This window comes from Portunus trituberculatus, chromosome 38, assembly GCF_017591435.1.
Source record: "Portunus trituberculatus isolate SZX2019 chromosome 38, ASM1759143v1, whole genome shotgun sequence".
In the NCBI taxonomy this organism is placed as follows: domain Eukaryota; kingdom Metazoa; phylum Arthropoda; class Malacostraca; order Decapoda; family Portunidae; genus Portunus; species Portunus trituberculatus.
This window is the reverse complement of record NC_059292.1, coordinates 23,800,704-23,819,880: the sequence shown is the minus strand read 5'-3', so window position 1 is coordinate 23,819,880 and position 19,177 is coordinate 23,800,704. Positions and strand designations below refer to the sequence as shown.

At 43.2% G+C, this 19,177-nt stretch overlaps 2 protein-coding genes across 2 annotated transcripts in view; one reads left to right on the top strand and one right to left on the bottom strand.

Annotated features, from left to right (window-relative positions):
- Positions 1–721: 721 nt before the first annotated feature.
- On the bottom strand, positions 722–4,720 carry LOC123515094 (tripartite motif-containing protein 59-like). The gene is made up of 4 exons (XM_045273522.1): positions 4,373–4,720; positions 3,262–3,509; positions 2,464–3,090; positions 722–1,702 (listed from the first exon to the last, which is right to left on the bottom strand). The coding sequence occupies exons 1-4, from the start codon at positions 4,503–4,505 to the stop codon at positions 1,178–1,180; spliced, it is 1,533 nt and encodes a 510-aa protein (XP_045129457.1). The 5' UTR covers positions 4,506–4,720; the 3' UTR covers positions 722–1,177.
- An 8,295-nt stretch (positions 4,721–13,015) lies between these two features.
- LOC123515239 (proline-rich protein 12-like) overlaps positions 13,016–19,177 on the top strand; it is a 613,955-nt gene continuing 607,793 nt past the window's right edge. The window contains exon 1 of the mRNA XM_045273824.1: positions 13,016–13,369. The gene's annotated coding sequence lies outside the window, so the exon portion shown is untranslated. The remainder of the gene's footprint in view (positions 13,370–19,177) is intronic.

Sequence of the window (19,177 nt, the reverse complement as noted above, 5' to 3'; positions counted from 1 at the left end):
TATTATTATTATTATTATTATTATTATTATTATTATTATTATTATTATTATTATTATAATCATCATCATCATCATGAGAGAGAGAGAGAGAGAGAGAGAGAGAGGAGCATGCTTAGACTTGAATGAGTGACGTCACTCAAATGGCGGGAAAATAAGCCTGGTAGCACAGACAGCCAAAAACTGCCGAAAGTAATGCTACGGAGTGTGGACTATCTATCGTCTTTATTTATTTTTTTCCCTGAAAATCTCAGGTGCGGAAGTACGGATTCAAAATTTCGTTGTACTGCACTTGTCTCAGGTGTGGAGGTAAGGACTTAAAATTTCGTCTTTCCCCACATGTCTCAGGTGCGGAGGTACGGTAATGTCGCCTTTCCGTACCTGTTACTTCCGCACTTTTGAAATTTTTTTCCGCACTTCGGACCTCAGCATCTCGTTTGGTGGTCCGCAGGTACGGAGGAGCGGAGGTGCGGATCGAGGTACGGAAGTGCCCAGCTCTGCTTGGTATTGAAGGGGTTAATTATTTGTGTGACCTTTTAAAGGTCACACAGATAAGGTCCTTATTGCAGAAGAAAAAACAGCTTCAAAATAGGCACTGTATTTCTGAGCCTCACTAAGTCCATGTCAGTTTTCTTTTATTATCTAGTGACTACGCATGGGGATGGTGATGAAACTCATTACTTTCCCCTCGCATACCGTGTGTTAAAGTTAAGTAAACAGTCTGTGTGTCAACAAAAGTTTAATATCAACATCAGCAAACAAGTAATGACTCACAGATAACAGAAACGGACCCGGTAATGAGAATATTAAGCCACAAGTGCATTGCTAGCATCTGAGTAGCTGTGGAGGGAGCGCCAGGCAGAGGGCAGAGGTTGTATCAGTTGGAGCACATCTCTGCAACTGACGTCAGTGCACCACAATCTCAATTAAAGGATAACCTCGCAGGCACTTCATCAGAATTAACGGATGACGCGTGTGTGGTGGCAGTGGTGCTAGACATGAATAGTGCGCACTAGAATCTCCAGGAGAGATATTGATAAAGCGTAATGATCTCCAAACTCGAGAAGTGTAGTTTTAGTACATCCAAGATTGTCCATCAGGGCTGCCACTCTGATGGGGAGGATGAGGCAGTGTATGAAGCAACTAGGCACAATATGGCACTGCAGGGGGAAGGTTTGGGTCACGTGTTGTGGTGGACAAGGCCGGCGGCTGTAATAGTGATTTCAGAGACAGGATGGTGACTGGCTGCCCGCCACACAACGCCCAGCCCTGATACAACCTCGCCGAAGGGGCAAGACATCTTCCCTTGAGGCTTATCTTGCAGACAGATGTTGAAAAGCGCATCGGACTCGTGACATCCTCCACCTCCCCCACCAAGAAGCCCCTTCTTTACGGGCCCGGCGTGCTGGCCACCCCACTCCAGCCCCGCCATCACGCCCCGGCAGCTGGTGCCCTTTCCGTCCCTCGCCGGGTAGTCGCCGCCCCGCAGACACTCTCCTGGCGCACCCTTGCGCTCAACGGTGCGGAATTTTGCTCCCTGATATGAGGGTCCGAAAGTGCCCAGACAGAGGGCCAGGAAGTGCTGTGCGCGCCTCAGCTGACCCCAGAGACGTATGTGTATGCGGCCCAGGTCAACACCGGCTGCCTCCAGCTGCAGATACACCTCGGGGGCGGGAAAAGGGACTAGAAGCTGCACCGCCGGGATCTATGTGGTGGAGAAAATGTCAGACTGTTAGTGATGGTGGTGGAGGCGAAGATTTATCTTTTAGAAATTAACTTGCACAGCGATTTCCTGAGACTGGTGAGTGACTGGAAGCACGATTCAGGACAGACTATACGCAGACAAGTGAGTCAGTTCATCGTGACGTAACACACACACACACACACACACACACACACACAACCTGGATAAAGTGGATGGTGACTTTTTAAACCTGGAAACAAGGACTACAAGGGGATATGGAAGAAATTGAAGGTGCAATGTATAAGAGACATTAAGAAGTACAGTTTCCCTCATAGAACTGTGGACACCTGGAATGGATTAGATATAGACATCGTATATGTAGTCAGTGTTCACAGTTTCAAAGCTAAGTTGGACGAAACAAGATATAAAGGCGGGTCAATATGAGCTTGCTCCCCTTTCCGTAAACTACAACTAGGTAAATACTGGGTAAATACACACACACACACACACACACACACACACACACACACACATACACACTTTAGGTTCGGCAAAATGCGTTTGATCAAGTCCAAATAAGACCTATTTATGTGGGAAGGTTGGTATGCCTGATCGTTTCGTTAAGTTTGAACCAAGCAATACATATACGAAGTTCGTGTGGTTAGGAAGGAAGGAATCTGGGGAAATAACGCCGGCCTGTTACTTTAATACTGTCACGACGTTATTTGTCATTATTTCGCTCGTAATTGAAGTGATAACTTCTGTGCTTTGCTTGTTCACACCTGGGCTGTGAAGCGCTGCCAGGGTATGATAGGCCAGTGTCTCCCGCCGCCAGCCACGTCTGTCGTCAGCTGCCAGAACTGGAGACTACTCCTTTCCTCGTCCCAGGAGAGCCTCCTTGCGCTGTCGTCAGTAGACCTCTCCTCGTTCCCGGTGATGTAGTTGTCGCCTCGGTACTCCAGTAACGCCTGCAGCACTGCGTTAGGAATACTGGTGAGATTCGAGCCTCTGTGCAACGCGAGCTCCAGCTTTGCCACGGCCATTAGATCATTTGTGCCTTCCATGACTTTTCGGATGCTGTCAACCTTATTAGACTCCAAGCTCAGTTTCTCGCTCCTCTCGTAGATTTTTGCCAGCTCGGAGACAACTGCCTTAACTTCCTGCGTCAGCTGTTTCTTCTCCTTCTGCAGGCGATGAAGCATTTTATTCGTTTCGTCCTCTATGTGACTTTTCTTTTCCGCCAAGACGGTACGCACGTGGTGCAGGGCGTGCCCGTCGTGCTGCTGCTGGGAAAGGCACTTAGCGCACAGCACCTCCCGGCACTGGCGACACCACAGTAACTGCGGCTCCTGGTGAAGACAGCAAACTTCTTCAGCGTGATCCTCCTCGTTGTAGTCATCTCCTTCAACCTTAGTGTGGAAATGATAGTAATCAATGTTTTACCAAAAATTTAAATCTATATCCCCTTCACACCACTTGTAATTATGACACTGTACCCTCTAGCAAGTACTTTATATTTCAGAAATTTGATAATCCAAGGAATTACATTTCCATTTTTATTGCAAGTTCCGCCACCTCACCTTTCCAATAGCTTCTAAGAGATTCATAACGATAAAGTTCACGGGCAGCAGACCCACGGGCAGACCACAGTGCTGAGTCCTGCAGAATGGGCAGCAGAAGTCTGGTTGCTGGTCTTGTAGATGGTGGAGACACAGGCGGCAGAAGGTATGGCCACAGGAAGGCAGCACCACGGCCTCCCTCAGCTGTGCTTCATACGCGTGGCAACACAAGGCACATTGTAGCTGCTCCTTGGTGCTGGTGGCGAGCCCTGCAGAATAACACACAAGCCGCTATAGCCGTCTGGAAAAAGAGCACATCTGGGACCTAAAATTGAATTATACAGCAAAAAAAGATTACGCAAATCGACGTTCGATGAGATAACTGCCTCTCTCCAGGAACTGTTTCCCTCATGCGGAGTGTTGTTGGAGGTGAGGATTGATAACTTGTGATGATTTGATTTGATAGCAATTGTACATAGTCTTTTTAAGATCAACAATTTTCGTTATCGGAGGAAGACATCTTTTTGGGTAGCTGTTTGTTTACATTCACTTCCCGCCAAGTTGCCAACCAGCCGATACTTTCCAGCCGCTATTTGTGAACGTGTTCCGACTGGAAGGGTTCTGTCGATACTTCTAGCGACTTGCAATTTCAGTCGCATATTGAAACGTGTGTACCCGCCTTGATTGATCATGCATTTGTTGATAATGAAAAAGTTACCATATATAATGTGTACAGTGTCTCCTGAAAAACTGTTATAGACAAGAGAACAGCCAACGCCATGACGAGATAAATTATAAAACTACTCTCTCTCTCTCTCTCTCTCTCTCTCTCTCTCTCTCTCTCTCTCTCTCTCTCTCTCTCTCTCTCCTGACTATAGCTCAGTTTGAGTGGAAGTTGTATTCTCCTTGTGATGGTGGGACAGACAGATGAATACGCTTGTCTGTTTTTTAATTTGATATTACTGTATTATTATTACTATTCATTCATATCATTTCAGGATTGTCTTCTTATGAAATTATTGTATTCGTAGTCTTTGAACGTTTCTTTTGACTTTTTTTCGATAGTTAATCCATCTAGTTGAGAGCGCGCGCACACACACACACACACACACACACACACACACACACACACCTAGCTGTCTCTTGTTTGTGTGTAGCCACTGTGGAGCGTGCGTGTGATGACCAGCGAGGCTATGGGATGCATCGTCCACTCCGCGAGATAAGATGTGTTGCCTTGAGCTCTGGTGGCTACGGGAGTTGACCATCGTGCAAAATTCCTTTCCTCTCTCTCAAGAAGAGCCTCCGCTTGGTACTGTGAGTATTATGGCCTCTACAACAACAGAGAGATTGTCAAACGCGCTAGCTAGTTTGTGACAACTGAGAGTGAGGACAATGACACTTCGCACGACTTCGTGTTTGTGCGTGGCCACACCACCACTACAGGACCCAATAGAAGCGTTCACTGTTTCGCGGCGATGGAGTGTGTGTCAGCCAGGCTAACACCGTGAGTTCCTTATAGCTACACAAGCTTTACGTAATCCGGACGTGACTCAGGAGGCAGCTCTATCATCAGTACCTTACGTCAACGTCATCTCTCAAATCCTGCGCGATTACTGGCTCTTGACGTTATGATTCTAACGTTGGAAGGGTTCTTAGAACGTCTCTCTCTCTCTCTCTCTCTCTCTCTCTCTCTCTCTCTCTCTCTCTCTCTCTCTCTCTCTCTCTTTTTCTCTCTCTTTCTCTTTCTGCATAATACTGCCTCGATGATCAAAGTCACAAGCTATAAATGTATTTTCCATCTTTACTGGTTCATATTCTTAGATCCAATGAGTAAATTCTTAAAATGTATCGTCGTCTAATCCTAACTTGTTCTTTCATGAGGCAATTGTGGAAGTTATCAAGAGTATCAAAAGATGCAATTTGTTGATTGTTTGTTGTTGCAATGCTAACTTGATGAGCTATAGTGGACATTAGCAGGGTTGCCAAGGGTGTTTTTTTTTTTTTTTTTTTTACAATTCTAACAGTTTTAAAAAACTGAAGCGAAAGTCAGTGCATGTTATAAGGATATTTTTGTGGCTAGTGATGGTACATAAAATAGGTTACAATAGAAGTTAATAGGATATCCGAAAGTTTTTTAGATTTTTTTTTATTCTAGTGATAATTTAAGAGACTGTAGTGAAAGATAAAAAATGAGGTGTCTTTTGTTTTCTTGGCTCTAGTCATGATTTAGCAGCTTGTAAAGGAAAGTGAGATTTTCAAGGATGCCTTCAGAGAGAGAGAGAGAGAGAGAGAGAGAGAGAGAGAGAGAGAGAGAGAGCACGAGGAACCCACCAAATCATCTCGTCAGTAGCTTTTAGAAAAACAAAAACTAATAAGAACCAAATCTGTTTAGTGTACATATCCCATCAAACATACTCATAATTGACAGGATTAGTGTGCTGATGGTTCTTTACGTAAATAGAACACAATAGAAAAAAAAAAAAAACTCTGGCAGGTTCCTCGTAAGCATGACGGGAAGGAAATGGTCGAGTATTAGTAAGAGGGTTAACCTTAGCGCTCAGGTGAGGACTGAACTTCAACCCGCCCCACACCCCCGCCACCCTTGCACCCCGCCAAGGAAATAAAGTAGTGCCTCGCCTTCCGTAGATTGAGATAAGGCTAAATGAATTTGGAACTAGCTTTGTCCGGTGTGCTAGAAGTGGCACAGTACATAAATAGGTTACTATGATTAACCTTGAGGTGGGGTGCTACTGTGCCGCGTGATGGATGAAGGTGAAAAACATGGACAAGAAACAGGAGAACAAAAAGAAAAAGAATGTAAAGATAGAATAAAGACGAAAAATAGTATAGAAAGATGAGGATATATAGTGATGATGATAATAATGAGAGTAAGAATACGAATGATAAAAAGAAACAGTAGAAGTGAAAATGACAGCACAAAGACAAAAAGGGATGGAAAGGATGAGAAGAAAAAGAAGAAGGAGGAGGACGACGAGAAGATATAAAAGAAATAGAGCAAAAGGTGAAAAAAAGGATGAAGAGAAGAAATAACAAAATATAGAAGAAAAATAGTAGTAAGAAGAGAGAGAGAGAGAGAGAGAGAGAGAGAGAGAGAGAGAGAGAGAAGAAAAAGAGACGAATGGGAAAGGACGAAGAATAGAATATAATAACACATGCAGAAACAACAACGACGCACATGGACAGGTGGAGGAAGGCTGGCTGTGCGCACCTGGCTTGTTATCAGTGCTGGTATTAACACGGCTACACTTCGGCATTTCCTCACATCCCCGGGTCTCTCGAGTGTGTCCCTATCGTGCTTTAATGGACCGATCGCGATCTGCTATCAACCGCCAGATGGGTTAATTATTTCACAGCAAGTTGGTCAACTGGAACGTACTTTTCTGCACGTTTTGTAAATATTAAATGGTTTAATAAAATAGTTATAATCTTTCTAAGAATGTACTCGTGGCATATAAGCTAAAAAAGTGGAAATAATTATATATATGTAGAACGCTCTTCTTTACCATCTCCATTTCTGGGACAAAAAATAGAAAGATCATTAATGGGAAAAGCTTAGTTTCGATGCCTTTTTCTTTCCATAAAATTTAATATGAATTGCATTCATACAGAAAATCACAACAATTAATAGTCTTAAGAAATTAACAGTATAGAGGATATTGTCTACCATGCACCGAGATTGTTCTATCGAAAAGTAAACAAATCTAGCGTGTTAAGAGCCATCGCCACTCGCTTCCAGTCGCTGTATTCAAATAACTCAGGATCAGGATGGGATGGTGATGGTCCCTTATTCCAGTTTATAAAATGTTTTGAGCAAACTGCGTGGAACTTGGATGCCTTCCAGGTCGGCCCGCGCTTACACCTTGTTTCCCAAAGTCATCTCCGTGCTGCATCTTTTTTCCTGGGAAAGACACTCCAGCCCTTTCACGTCTCTATCTCGCTTGCGCGAAGTCGATTTGCAGTCTGCAACTGCACACGTATACACTGGCATAGCGTCTGAAGTATATTTGGTGACTCCAACAGGATCCGGGCCATGCTTGTTGTGATTCAGTTACGAAAATTCGGTTTCGGTAATGTTGGCCAGGTTATTTCGGCACAGACTCAGAAAATCGTTTTGTTTTTCAAATGCTACTCAGTGATGTTTGCTCTGCGCTTTTTGAGTGGAGCATTATCCTATGCAGAAACTCTGAAAATTTTGTGATAAGGTAATATATGTACTATTAGACTTACAAAAAATATTTTGATGGGACACTGGTACATCCATACTTTGCACCATTAGGAAAATATATTTGCATATTTTATATATCATTTTCAATCAGACACATAGATAAATAGCCAAACGTTTATAATATGAGGTATGTAGGCATAAATATCAGTATATATATATTTTTCAATAGGACTTCCACAAGAGCAACAGTTCGGCGGGATAGGCAAGACCAACTTGTGAATTAAACCAGCTGGCGAACAATGAAAACTACACAGATAGCGATTGGTGCACTCTATCCACCACAGAAGAAAAAAAGAGAAAATGAGAATGAGAAAAAGAATAGAGAGAGGGATGAGGAGGAGGAGGAGGAGGAGGAGGAGGAGGAGGAGGAGGAGGAGGAGGAAGAGAAGAAGAAATAAAAGAAGTAGAACAAAATAATGGACAGTGGTGGTGCTAGTTGCAGTAGTACAGAAGTAGTAGTAGTACGTAGTAGTTGTAGTAGTAGTAGTAGTAGTAGTAGTAGTAATAGTAGTAGTAGTAGTAGTAGTAGTAGTAGTAGTAGTTTATGGAGAAAAAATAGAAAAAGCTACATTCTCATTTTCGTCTAAATTCAATGATAATAATAGCAAAAAAAAAAAAAAAAAGGCATAAGCATCTACGAAAAAGGATAAAAGCTGGACCCAACCAAGCCAAGTATAACAAAATAAGAAAACTTAAAGAGAAATGGGAAAAAAAACTCAGATACGAAAGAAAATCTCAATAATTGTTTGTTTCAATTCACACTTGTACATGGAAAGGAAAGAAAAAATGGAAAGAAAAAAAGAAAGCTGAAGGAAAACATTACAATTTCATGCTTCTGAATTTGTGTTTTACTTAGTTCATCTTCCCTTGTGTCTGAAAGAAGGAAGGAAAAAAAAAAATGTTGGAGAGACAATGAACCTTTTTTTTCTTCTAAATTTGTTCGTACTCTTATTCCTGCAGAGAGAGAGAGAGAGAGAGAGAGAGAAAGGAGCTGGTTAAGGGATGAACAAGCATTAGACAAGAGTTAAGCAAGTCTATTACTTCCCTAGTCTCGGCTTACTTCACCGGCTTTTTATTGTAAAGTGTTTCCTGTGACATGCAGTGTTTGTTATCTTGGCGCCATTGAGGCAATGTGGGAGGGATCTACCGAGCTTATCTCGTCGCCTACGTTCGCCAAGTCTCAGAATCATGTGCTAGTGTGTGTGTGTGTGTGTGTGTGTGTGTGTGTGTGTGTGTGTGTGTGTGTAGTATACAAGACGTAGATAACACTTCGTGGTTCTGTGCATCAGTGTACATATTAGTCATTAATTTTCTTTGCCTCAGAAAAAAAAGTGACTATCAATATGCCCACGATGGAGATAACAGAAGACAATTATAAAATGATAATAATAATAATAATAATAATAATAAAAATGATAATAATGATAATAATAATAATAATAACAATAATAATAATAATAATAATAATGATAATAATGATAATAATAATAGTAATATATAATGATGATGATGATAATAATAATAATAATAATAATAATAATAATAATAATAATAATAATAATAATATAACATTAATAAAAATAATAACAATAATAATAACAAAATTATATAAATAATAAGAATTATAATAATTTGTAGACACTATGTCCTTAAATCCTGAATTATAATAACAATAATGTATAATAATGTATACTAATATTACCACTACTAATGGTAATACTGAATATATTGTAAGTACAAAAGAAGGATACTATCAGCAGTAAGTAGTGACAGTATCTTAGATGAAATAGGCGGTGATGTATTTAATTACAATAGTGATAAAAGAACAGGCACAAGTAAAAGTCTTACAATAGTAATTGTAGCAGTTATGCAATCGCAGTTATATGTATGCACTGTACAGAACGCGTACATATCTAGGAACCCAGTCATACATATATAGGGAGAGTATTACATGATATTAATCTGTGTAATCAGTACTTTGGTCAGAGCAGATTCTTCAGTTTGTTTTTAAATGTAGATGTACTCCTCCACTAAAACGTCACCGCCGTCCCTTAAATGAAAGGTTAATAAATGGCAGACGACTGCACGACTCAGTGAATTTAGAGAGACACAGGGAAGAAAACAGAGTAAGAGGCATAGAAAACGTACCCACTGTTCCTTACCACCACCATCACTATCACCACTACCACTCACTACCACCACCACCACCACCACCACCTCATTCCTCTCATGCCAGTCCACGGTGCAGTCCATTTTTTTTTCTTATATTTTTTGGTTGCCCGAGGTTGGTATATATCACATTCCTAATTCTTATTACACTCAGCACGAAGGTAATGCGTGAAATTAACTTTTACCTTCTTTTCTCTTTTGTCTCTCTCTCTCTCTCTCTCTCTCTCTCTCTCTCTCTCTCTCTCTCTCTCTCTCTCTCTCTCTCTCTCTCTCTCTTTGCGATGACGATGACTCACTTTTTTCACTGATTTGAGTTTTCCTTTTATTTATTTGTTTTTGTTTTTTTGTTCTGCAGCCCTAATTCATTTTTTCTTTTTCCTTATTACCTTACTTTGTTATCGTACTTTCTTCTGATGTTCTCACCCACCTAATGAATGCATCCCATGAAGTGAGTTTTGTAGTATTTTTAGATTTGTCTGTTCTTCATCTTCACCTTCATCATCATCTTCTTTGTCTTCTTCTTTTTTTTTTCTTCTTCTTCTTCTTCTTTTGCATTCAGGTTTCAGAATTCTTTCATTCATTTAATACATTTTTTTTCAAAGTAAAGCGTAAAGTTACTATTTCTGTTCACAAAGAGACCTATAAAAACAAACCCCCCTCATTTTGATCGTTACGTTTATCTTGTTTATTTTTTCACCTTTTGTTCTTCATTAACCTTCATATTTGCGTTCCTTTTCTATTTGACATTGTTTTCTTCTTGTCTGCTTTCATCCTTCTTCCTTCCCTACTTTCCAAATGATTACCTCCTTACTCCCTCTGCTTCATCTGTCACATCTCACCCTCCCTACGTCTCTGCAGTTCTTCCTACTTCTTTTTTATCTACAAATAATTTTCCTGAGGGCCTCTCACTTAGTGGTTAAGCTGCCACATGTCGCCAGCTCTCCACTCTTGCTGTGACAAATTGCGGTGATTTACAGTGGGAGTGGCTGGCATACATGTACAGTACATCTTCCCGTGCAACGAAATTCCATTGTGTCATTCCGTTAGATAAAGGCGGATTGATATCAGCACTGCCAACTCCTCGACTCTCTTTCTTCTCCTTTTCTACAGTAGTACATGACACTCGCCACTGCAAGGTTGGTAACACTGGAGAATACAGAACCGTTGTCTAATAATTGCCTATATTATATTTTCTTTTCCGCATATCATCTGTGCTATGTTTACATTACTTCTCGGGATTTTTCTGTTAACGGGTTTTACTGTTTATCTGTGTGTGTTCTGTCCGTCAAGCAGTTAATCTGTTCCTTTGTCTGTTTATCTGTTTGTTATTTGTGTATTTATCGTTTGCTCATATAATGCTGGGGATATGTGTGTGTGTGTGTGTGTGTGTGTGTGTGTGTGTGTGTGTGTGTGTGTGTGTGTTTCATTTTACGTATGCAATTCACTTCTTATTACTACTGTATTACCACCGATGCTGTTACTACTACTACAATACTACTACTACTACTACTACTACTACTACTACTACTACTACTGATACTACTACTACTACTACTACTACTACTGATACTACTACTACTACTACTACTACTACTACTACTACTACTACTACTATTACTATTACTACTACTACTACTATTACTACTACTACTACTACTACTACTACTACTACTACTATTACTACTACTACTACTACTACTACTACTACTTTGTCTCCTCTCTCGCTCCTCTCTTGTTGATGGTTCTTTCGATAGTTTTGTCTGATTGACGTAATCTTCGTTCCTTTCATGTATTCACTTGTCTAACCACCAAAGCTTTCACTGATTGTCTTCCGACCTTTCTTTCTTTTCCTCTTTTTTCCCGCTACCTGATGTTTCTTTCTTCTTTCCTCCCCTTTCTTATCATATCTGTTGTCGTTGTTTTCTTTAATTCTATGGCGGAGGTTTTCTTGGAATCAGTGGAGAGTGAGTTTAGGAGTGATTGTTTTGTTATGTGGTCAAATTGTGTGGATTCTTTTCCTTACGAAACAAATTAGCATCTCGCCTCTGAGCCGTAGCCAGTGCCACTCAACCGCCACGTCACTGCAACAAGTAAGTGTCCATTTGTTGTGACGTGCCTTTGCTGTGCTATCCTGTGTACGAACACTTGTTAGTGTTAGTAGCACATAGGAATTGCGATGTTTCTTTCCGTCACTGCTACGACAACTAATGACACCCGTCAGACCAGCACATCAGCCCTTCTCAGATCTGAATCCCACACAGTAGGATTTTCTGATCTTCTGTCAGAGCTGGCCATATCTCCATAAACAGGCATACATCTCCTTTTATCTCTTCCTATTAGGGACCGTCACAGATGATCGTCCTTCGCCTATTGTCTCCTGCGTCTTCCTCTATCATACTAGCCACTTCACTATGTTTCACTGCATCTATAAATGTCTCCTTTTTGCTTCCTTTCTTCCTCCTGCTATGCTGGTCCGTTTTCAGCACATTCCTTCTCAATTATGCGTCATTCTTTTCTCTGACATGTCCAAACTATCTCAATCTCAGTCTTTCCTCACTTGCCTTGTCCCAAAATGACATACTGCCCGAGTGTTTCCTATCTGAGGTGTTCGTTCGGTTGAGTTCTGCCATTTCTCACAACCTTCTTCTGTGACTGAATAACGTGTAAATGAGAAGATATATCAATTTTACTACCTTCCAGTTTCCCTCGGAGAAGCAAATCCTGAGGTATGCTCGGGAAAAAAAGAAGTTATCATCGATACAGTCTTTACTTAATTTTTTTACATTCCCTCACTTAATGCTGTTGCAGATTTCGCAACCTCATAATATTCCACTCCATCCCTCTCCGGCCTCACCACCACCATCATCACACACCACTACCTTACACCGTGTACTCAGTCCGGCATTTCTCTCTGTTATTCTTGTTTCTCTCCTCCAGTCCCGGGATAATGCGTGAAATAGAACTTGCAGATAAGTATTTCCACGGCTCTAATGCATAATGTGACTCGCTCTTTTCTCCTTTATTTTCTACACTCCTGTTGTCATTCGTGCTTTTGCCACTAATGCGACAACAACAGTGTAATGTTATAACATATCTCACTGTAGTTCAATATCATTCAGATAGGACAGGACGCCTCAGCTGTTCCTCTCCCTCCCGAACACTTACCAACAGAAGCACGTACTACATCATAAAGCTGAGTGAACTACGTACAATACCAACAACACACAAGTCCCTAAGTTCGTGAGAGTTAGCAGTTATAGCGGGGAAGTGTAGGAGAGGAGAGGAAGAGAGAGGGAGAAGGGGGATCACTACTACCATCCCGCAGCGGGCTGCCACTCGCGAGTCGCGACGCCAGTCGCCAGTTACCACTCAGTGTCTCTCAAATCGTTCTACAGGGAGGATTGTAAGCTCCTCTGTTGACTCCCCGTGGTGCGTGTACTCGTGAAGGAGCTACTAGTGTGAAGTGAGCGTGTCTGTACGTGCTAGTTTAGTGTGTCTAGACTTGTACACCTCCAGGCTGGCAAATGCTTGATGTCTGGCTGATTATTACACGGTGACTGTTGAAATTCCTGGCGGTGGTGTGTTGTGGTGGTGGCAATGATGGTGACGCGTGTACAGTGCAACCTGGCTCTCAGGAGTATGTACTAGTATGGGACCCGTAAAGCCTCTGAGGGACAGAGAGAAGCGCCCGGCCCACCACCAATCAAAGGAAAGGTAAGCTATCGTATATTGCTGTGGTTTTCTCTTTGGAGTTTAAATGTCTGTGGAGAGAGATTTAAATTGGTGCAGAGGGTGAGTGAGGATGTGTTACGTGATGAGTAATCAGGTTAACAATGAGTATAAATAGGAGTAATGAGGGATGATGAAAAGAAGAGTAATAGAATATTAGGGAATCCATTAATGAATGATAAGAGATAGATGGGAGAGATAAGTGTAAGGTAGATGGATGAAGGAAAGAAAAAAGGCAAATAGGAAAAATATGGTACGATGTGGAGAGAGAGAGAGAGAGAGAGAGAGAGAGAGAGAGAAATGCTTACGGTACCTATTTTGAGTTGTATAATTTAGAAGTAAAATCGCCGTTCAATAGTGTGTGTAAAAGTAGTGAAATGGAGGGAAATGGTACAGTACAGAGAGGTGGGCGTGTGATAGGGAGAAAAGTGGCAGGGAGGGTGTGTTGGGTGCTAAGGAAAGGTAGGGAAGATGGAGGGGGGGGGGGTGTCACGAGCGTTTTGGTGTTGGTGAGGGGATGGTGGGGTGGTGATGTATTAGTTATGATCTGCTGGTGAATGAAACAAAGAGAGTTACGGCGTGCACATCGGTTCTTCACTTCAACCATGGCATACACAAGTAATTAAATAAGTAGACAGTCAGATAAATAGAAAAAAACGTATATTGATTTCCCACAGGTTACATTCAATGTCACTATTACAAAATATGAACACACACACACACACACACACACACACACACACACACACACACACACACAATGAATGACGTTTGTCCAAGTTGTATAGCTTATGGCTTTGGTGTTTTATGTTTATTTATCATTAATCTCATTTAATCTTCGCTGTAATTTCTTAACTGAAGATGGTGAAAGAAACACGAGCTGAGAATGAATTTTCGATTAAAAACAAATAGTAAATAAAATCTTCATGGTCTAAAAGAAAAAAAAAAAAAGAGCATTGAAAAGGTTCATTCCTCGATCCTTGTTTACTTCCACACTTGACACAATCCACTCTTTACTGTCAGTGGCGCCATTGTTATTGTATTCCCGTTATCACAAGCTCTACCAGTTGACAGAGGGAGGAAACCAAGCATGGTGCCCTCACAGACTTGTTCTCTCGGAAGAGATGCACATTTTCCCAGTAAGTGTCGTTGTAGTGGAAGAAATGCGTGCGTGCGTGCGGGTGAGCGCGCGCGAATGCGAAAGAGAAATTACTTTACATATTCTTTCCGTCAAGCAGAGAGAGAGAGAGAGAGAGAGAGAGAGAGAGAGAGAGAGAGAGAGATATGAGGTAGAAGGGCGGGGAGGGATTCGGATGGGTGGTCGGGCGGGATGGCAAAAAGAAAAAAAAAGAAAGAAAAGACTGACAGGCAGGCCAGGCCGATGGAGTATTTTATTAACGTCTCGCTCGAGTTTACTAGCCAGCGGGACGAAACAGAGTCTAGCACCAGTCACCACAATGCAGGAAGAAGACCTTTCCCGTGACTTCTACCGAGGCAGAAAAAAAACCCAAAAACTACTGTGTTGAAAGTTGCACACCCTTGAGCTGCCGCTACGTTCGTTCCTTTCCTCTTCAGAGATGCAAACAAACACAAGCACATCAAGCAAACGAGAGAGAGAAAAAAAGGCAGTGAGTGAGTGAGTTGTATGAAGACTGAAAGGTAAAAGGCAAGGTAGGAAAAGTTGTTTGGATGTGAGTGCCTTGGCTGGGAGCAGACGGCTATGTAGGGGAGCTGGTGAGCAAAGTGGTGGCTGGCGGCGGCTGGGCTGGCGGCTAGAAGCTGTGTATGTATGTATGTATGTATGTAAAGGAAGAAGGAAGAAGGAAGGAAGAGGAAGGAAGCGGCTGTTCCGAATTACAGGGAAAACTTAGCGGGCCGGAGCAGTAGCGCGCCATAAGCCGTGGTGTTGTTGCTGGTGGTGTTGCTGGAGGCGGCCGCACGTCCTGTCGCCGCCACCCAAGCTCGCTCCAGGCTGGCTCACCTCGACTCCTCCCTCGTAAGGTGCCTGCCCGCCTGCCTATCTTAACCCCTCCCTCGCTCATTACCTGGCATTGCTTCTTCACACTTCAACATCACCTTATGGAATTTTGTCTGTGGATGAAGTGTGAAAATTGATCCAGCAGTAAGGGATGGATGAAGTGTGAAAATTGATCCAGCAGTAAGGGATGGAGGTGTTGGTGAGTCACGGGAGGGAGATTGGGCCTGAGGGGCGTGGTGGCGGTGGTGGGCGAACCGTGAACAATGGGCGGCGCGACTGGCTGGCCACCACACCAACCCACATCCGCCTTCCGCCCCTCACACGCGCCTCGGGAAGGGAAACTTAGTGTATAGGTGATGGAAACACACACACACACACACACACACACACACACACACACACACACACACCACGCAGTGTAGTGGTTAGCAGACTTGGCTCACAACCGAGAAAGTCCGAATTTGAGTCCCGGGAGCGGCAAGGCAAATGGGCGAGCCTCTTAATGTGTAGACCTTGTTTATCTAGCAGCAAGTAGGTACGGGATATAATTCGAGGAATTGTGGCCTCCCGGTTCTGGGGTGTATTATGTGGTGTGGTCGGTTAGTATAATCTCTTAACTCTTTCCGTTGGGGGGAAAGGCTGGCTGGGTGCCCAGCAGACGACCGTGGTGAATTACACACGGCAATGTTTATGAGAGCATCACATGAAGGTGTTTCGTGGCATGACATTTTACTATCCTGGACTCGATAGAACACTTTGGAGCAGAAATAGGACTTCGGTGTGTCAGATGTAGTATATGAGTGTGGCTAAACAAGACTTACGGGTCACATACTGTATGTCGTTGATATAAGATGCCAAACAGTAGTTTCCTTTGGGTATACTACCATAGTTTAGTTGGGGTATAGTAGGAGGCGAACAGAGCTATATACCATTCAATCCCTGAGTCTTATTAGCCTCTTGAGACGAAGAGCTCTTGTATTCTTCTGTTGGTTTATTTCTTGGCTGTTTCAGTGATTAGTAATATTGAGCGTCGTTTCAATAGCAACAAACGTAGCTTTTGATTTTGCTCCTACGTACATACAAATTTATCATATTTATCTTCCACCTACGATTTCTTTTTTCTGCGGTGAGGTTTAGCTAGGTCACGTAAGATTTAAGGATCCAAGAGCTTGTTCCTTTCCTGTGCGCGACGTTGTGTGCGTGATCCTTTTGCAACATGATAAAGATATACGTAAGCATTTTCTCTCTTTTCGACTGTTTGTATGCAGTGGGACAATAAATGTTACCTTGTCTTGTCTTCTCTTTCAAAAGGAGCTCAAAATGACATGCAAAGGTGCATGGGTTGGAGTTTTCTTCCTCCTCTCTGCTTATGATTATCTTAGCATCTTATTAGTGTGGTAAATAGCAACTGATAAAGTGTCTAATAACAAATAGTGATAGTTTTTATAGTTAAGTTTTTGTGTGCTTGTTTGCTTTATTTGGTGACAAGACAGTAGTAAGTGAAAAAGTACCCAATGGTAAATAGTGCATGAAAGCCTTATTATTTATTCATCTATTTATTTGCTGACAGTGTCTCTACCTTTAGTGATATGAAAGTACCTAGCAAAAGAAGAACCGAATGGGAAATAGTAATACATATTTTTGTCTTTATTTTTCTAGCGTGGTGGCTTTGTCTAGTAGTAAGATGGTGTGTAGCAAGTGAAGGAAGTACCGCGTGACAGTGTTAGTGTCGAGCCGGTGAGGGAGTGTTCTTTGTTTACTTTCTACACGCGATTGTGGGTCAGCACCCCGACAGCACCCCGACCAGAGGCTTTGTTGAGGTGACGTGTGTGTGTGTGTGAGCGCCGTCAGGTTCGTGTGTGTGCCAGATACATCCGGCCTGTTATAATACGGAACCCTCACGGTCCTTTGTGCCCTAATTGGCGTCACCATTGAAGGGGCTTTGTCTTGCTGTGGCATCATGACTCCAGGCTGATGGCAATACTGTTACACTGGTAGGGATGACAGTCCCGCCTCGACATTATTTTTTTAATTCTTTTATTTTATTTATTTATTTATTTTTTACTGGAGTGATGTATACTGTCACACGGATAGGGAAGAAAGTTGCTCCTTTACGGTACAGTCCTTGAGGAATCTCATTGAGGTATCATGGTGCCTCAGGTGATGATAATGTTATTCTATTTTTTTTCCAGTGGTATTCCTCCGTTGATGGGCTGTTGCTTTAATAAGGAGGCCTCTAAAATCCATCACATCATTGGATCTTGACAATGCGAAGTAAAGACACATAATGAAGTGACGTCCTTTGCTGGGTGATGAGTGAGGCGAGTGAGGCAGAGCAATGGAAGCTTCCCTGATTGATGAGTTGCCGTCCTTCCCTGCCTGGGAACCTGACAGACAGAGGTTCTAGATCTCGGGAACAGAGCGATGGTGGCGGTAGTGGAGGTGGTCCTGCTGTGCCGTACACTCTGCTTCCCGTCGTGTCTGGAGAAGAACCACACCACAGCGCTGTCGGACAAAGCGAGGGGTTCCTTTTTACATAAGCGAGCCAAGTAAGCGTGGTATTCCCCGGCCAGAGAGCCCCGAGTGAGCGAGGTGTGAGTGGCGTGAGAGGCAGACCAGTTGGCAACCCTCCAGATTCACGCTCCTGCCTTGGTCACGACTTTGGGCTGGGCCGCCGCGGGGAGGAAGGACGGCATGGAGAAGGAGAGAGGAAAAGAAAAAGAGAGAGGAAGGGGTGGGAATGAGGTGAAGGAAAGAACGTGGTTCCCTTTAATACAATCTTAGATGCCCAGATAACTCGACACCGCTCCGTACCGCGAGATAGAAAGGCCCTCCCTCTGAGATACTTCGTTCTCTCACCACGACTATTCTCAAAGGCCACATAGATGATTAGTCGAGTTTTCAAGACGGTTTTTCTCATTACTGACATATAAATCTTGTTATTCTGTCTCTGCCATCTTAAAAACACCTCTGAAAACCTGCGAAATTTCAGTTATATGGAACCTTTAGAATGTGGTGAAGGTGTGGCATGGAAGAATAACAAAATAGGGAAGTAGACTTGCGGGGAAAATTTAGCAAAGTCCTGTGGTATTGGGGGAGTCGCCCTGGTGATGCGTGGCAGCGCGGGTCATGGGGACCAGTGGACGGGCGACTGTAGGACGTGGGAGAGAGAGCAGGTGGGGCTGACTGGCAGCACCGTCACTGGAGTTTTCTGGCAGCGTGGTGGTGATGAGGCTTGGTTTGAAAGAGCCACGTCCGCCCCATCCCGCCCCGCCTCGCCTCGCCTCGGGTCGCCAGCTGGCAGAGGCCCATCCACGCCTGGCAGGGTGACGAAAGAGAGAGAGAGAGAGAGAGAGAGAGAGAGAGAGAGAGAGAGAGATGAATGTATCATTATAACATTACACACACACACACACACACACACCGCGTAGTGTAGTGGTTAGCACGCTCGACTCACAATCGAGAGGGCCGGGTTCGAGGCCCGGCGCGGCGAGGCAAATGGGCAAGCCTCTTAATGCGTAGCCTCTGTTCACCTAGCAGTAAATAGGTACAGGATGTAACTCGAGGGGTTGTGGCCTCGCTTTCCCGGTGTGTGGAGTGTGTTGTGGTCTCAGTCCTACCCGAAGATCGGTCTATGAGCTCTGAGCTCGCTCCGTAATGGGGAATACTGTCTTGGTGACCGGCAGGCGACCGTGGGGAATTACACACACACACACACACACACACAGTGTGTTGTGGTCTCAGACCTACCCGAAGATCGGTCTATGAGCTCTGAGCTCGCTCCGTAATGGGAAGACTGACTGGGTGACCAGCAG

Excerpts from the sequence above, each read along its gene's own strand:
- LOC123515094 (XM_045273522.1), bottom strand. The coding sequence starts at position 4,505 with ATGGTCAACTCCCGTAGCCACCAGAGCTCAAGGCAACACATCTTATCT. Across the intron at positions 3,510-4,372 it reads CACAAACAAGAGACAGCTAG|GGCTCGCCACCAGCACCAAG; the intron begins GTGTGTGTGTGT and ends GTTATTCTGCAG. Across the intron at positions 3,091-3,261 it reads TCTTAGAAGCTATTGGAAAG|GTTGAAGGAGATGACTACAA; the intron begins GTGAGGTGGCGG and ends TTCCACACTAAG.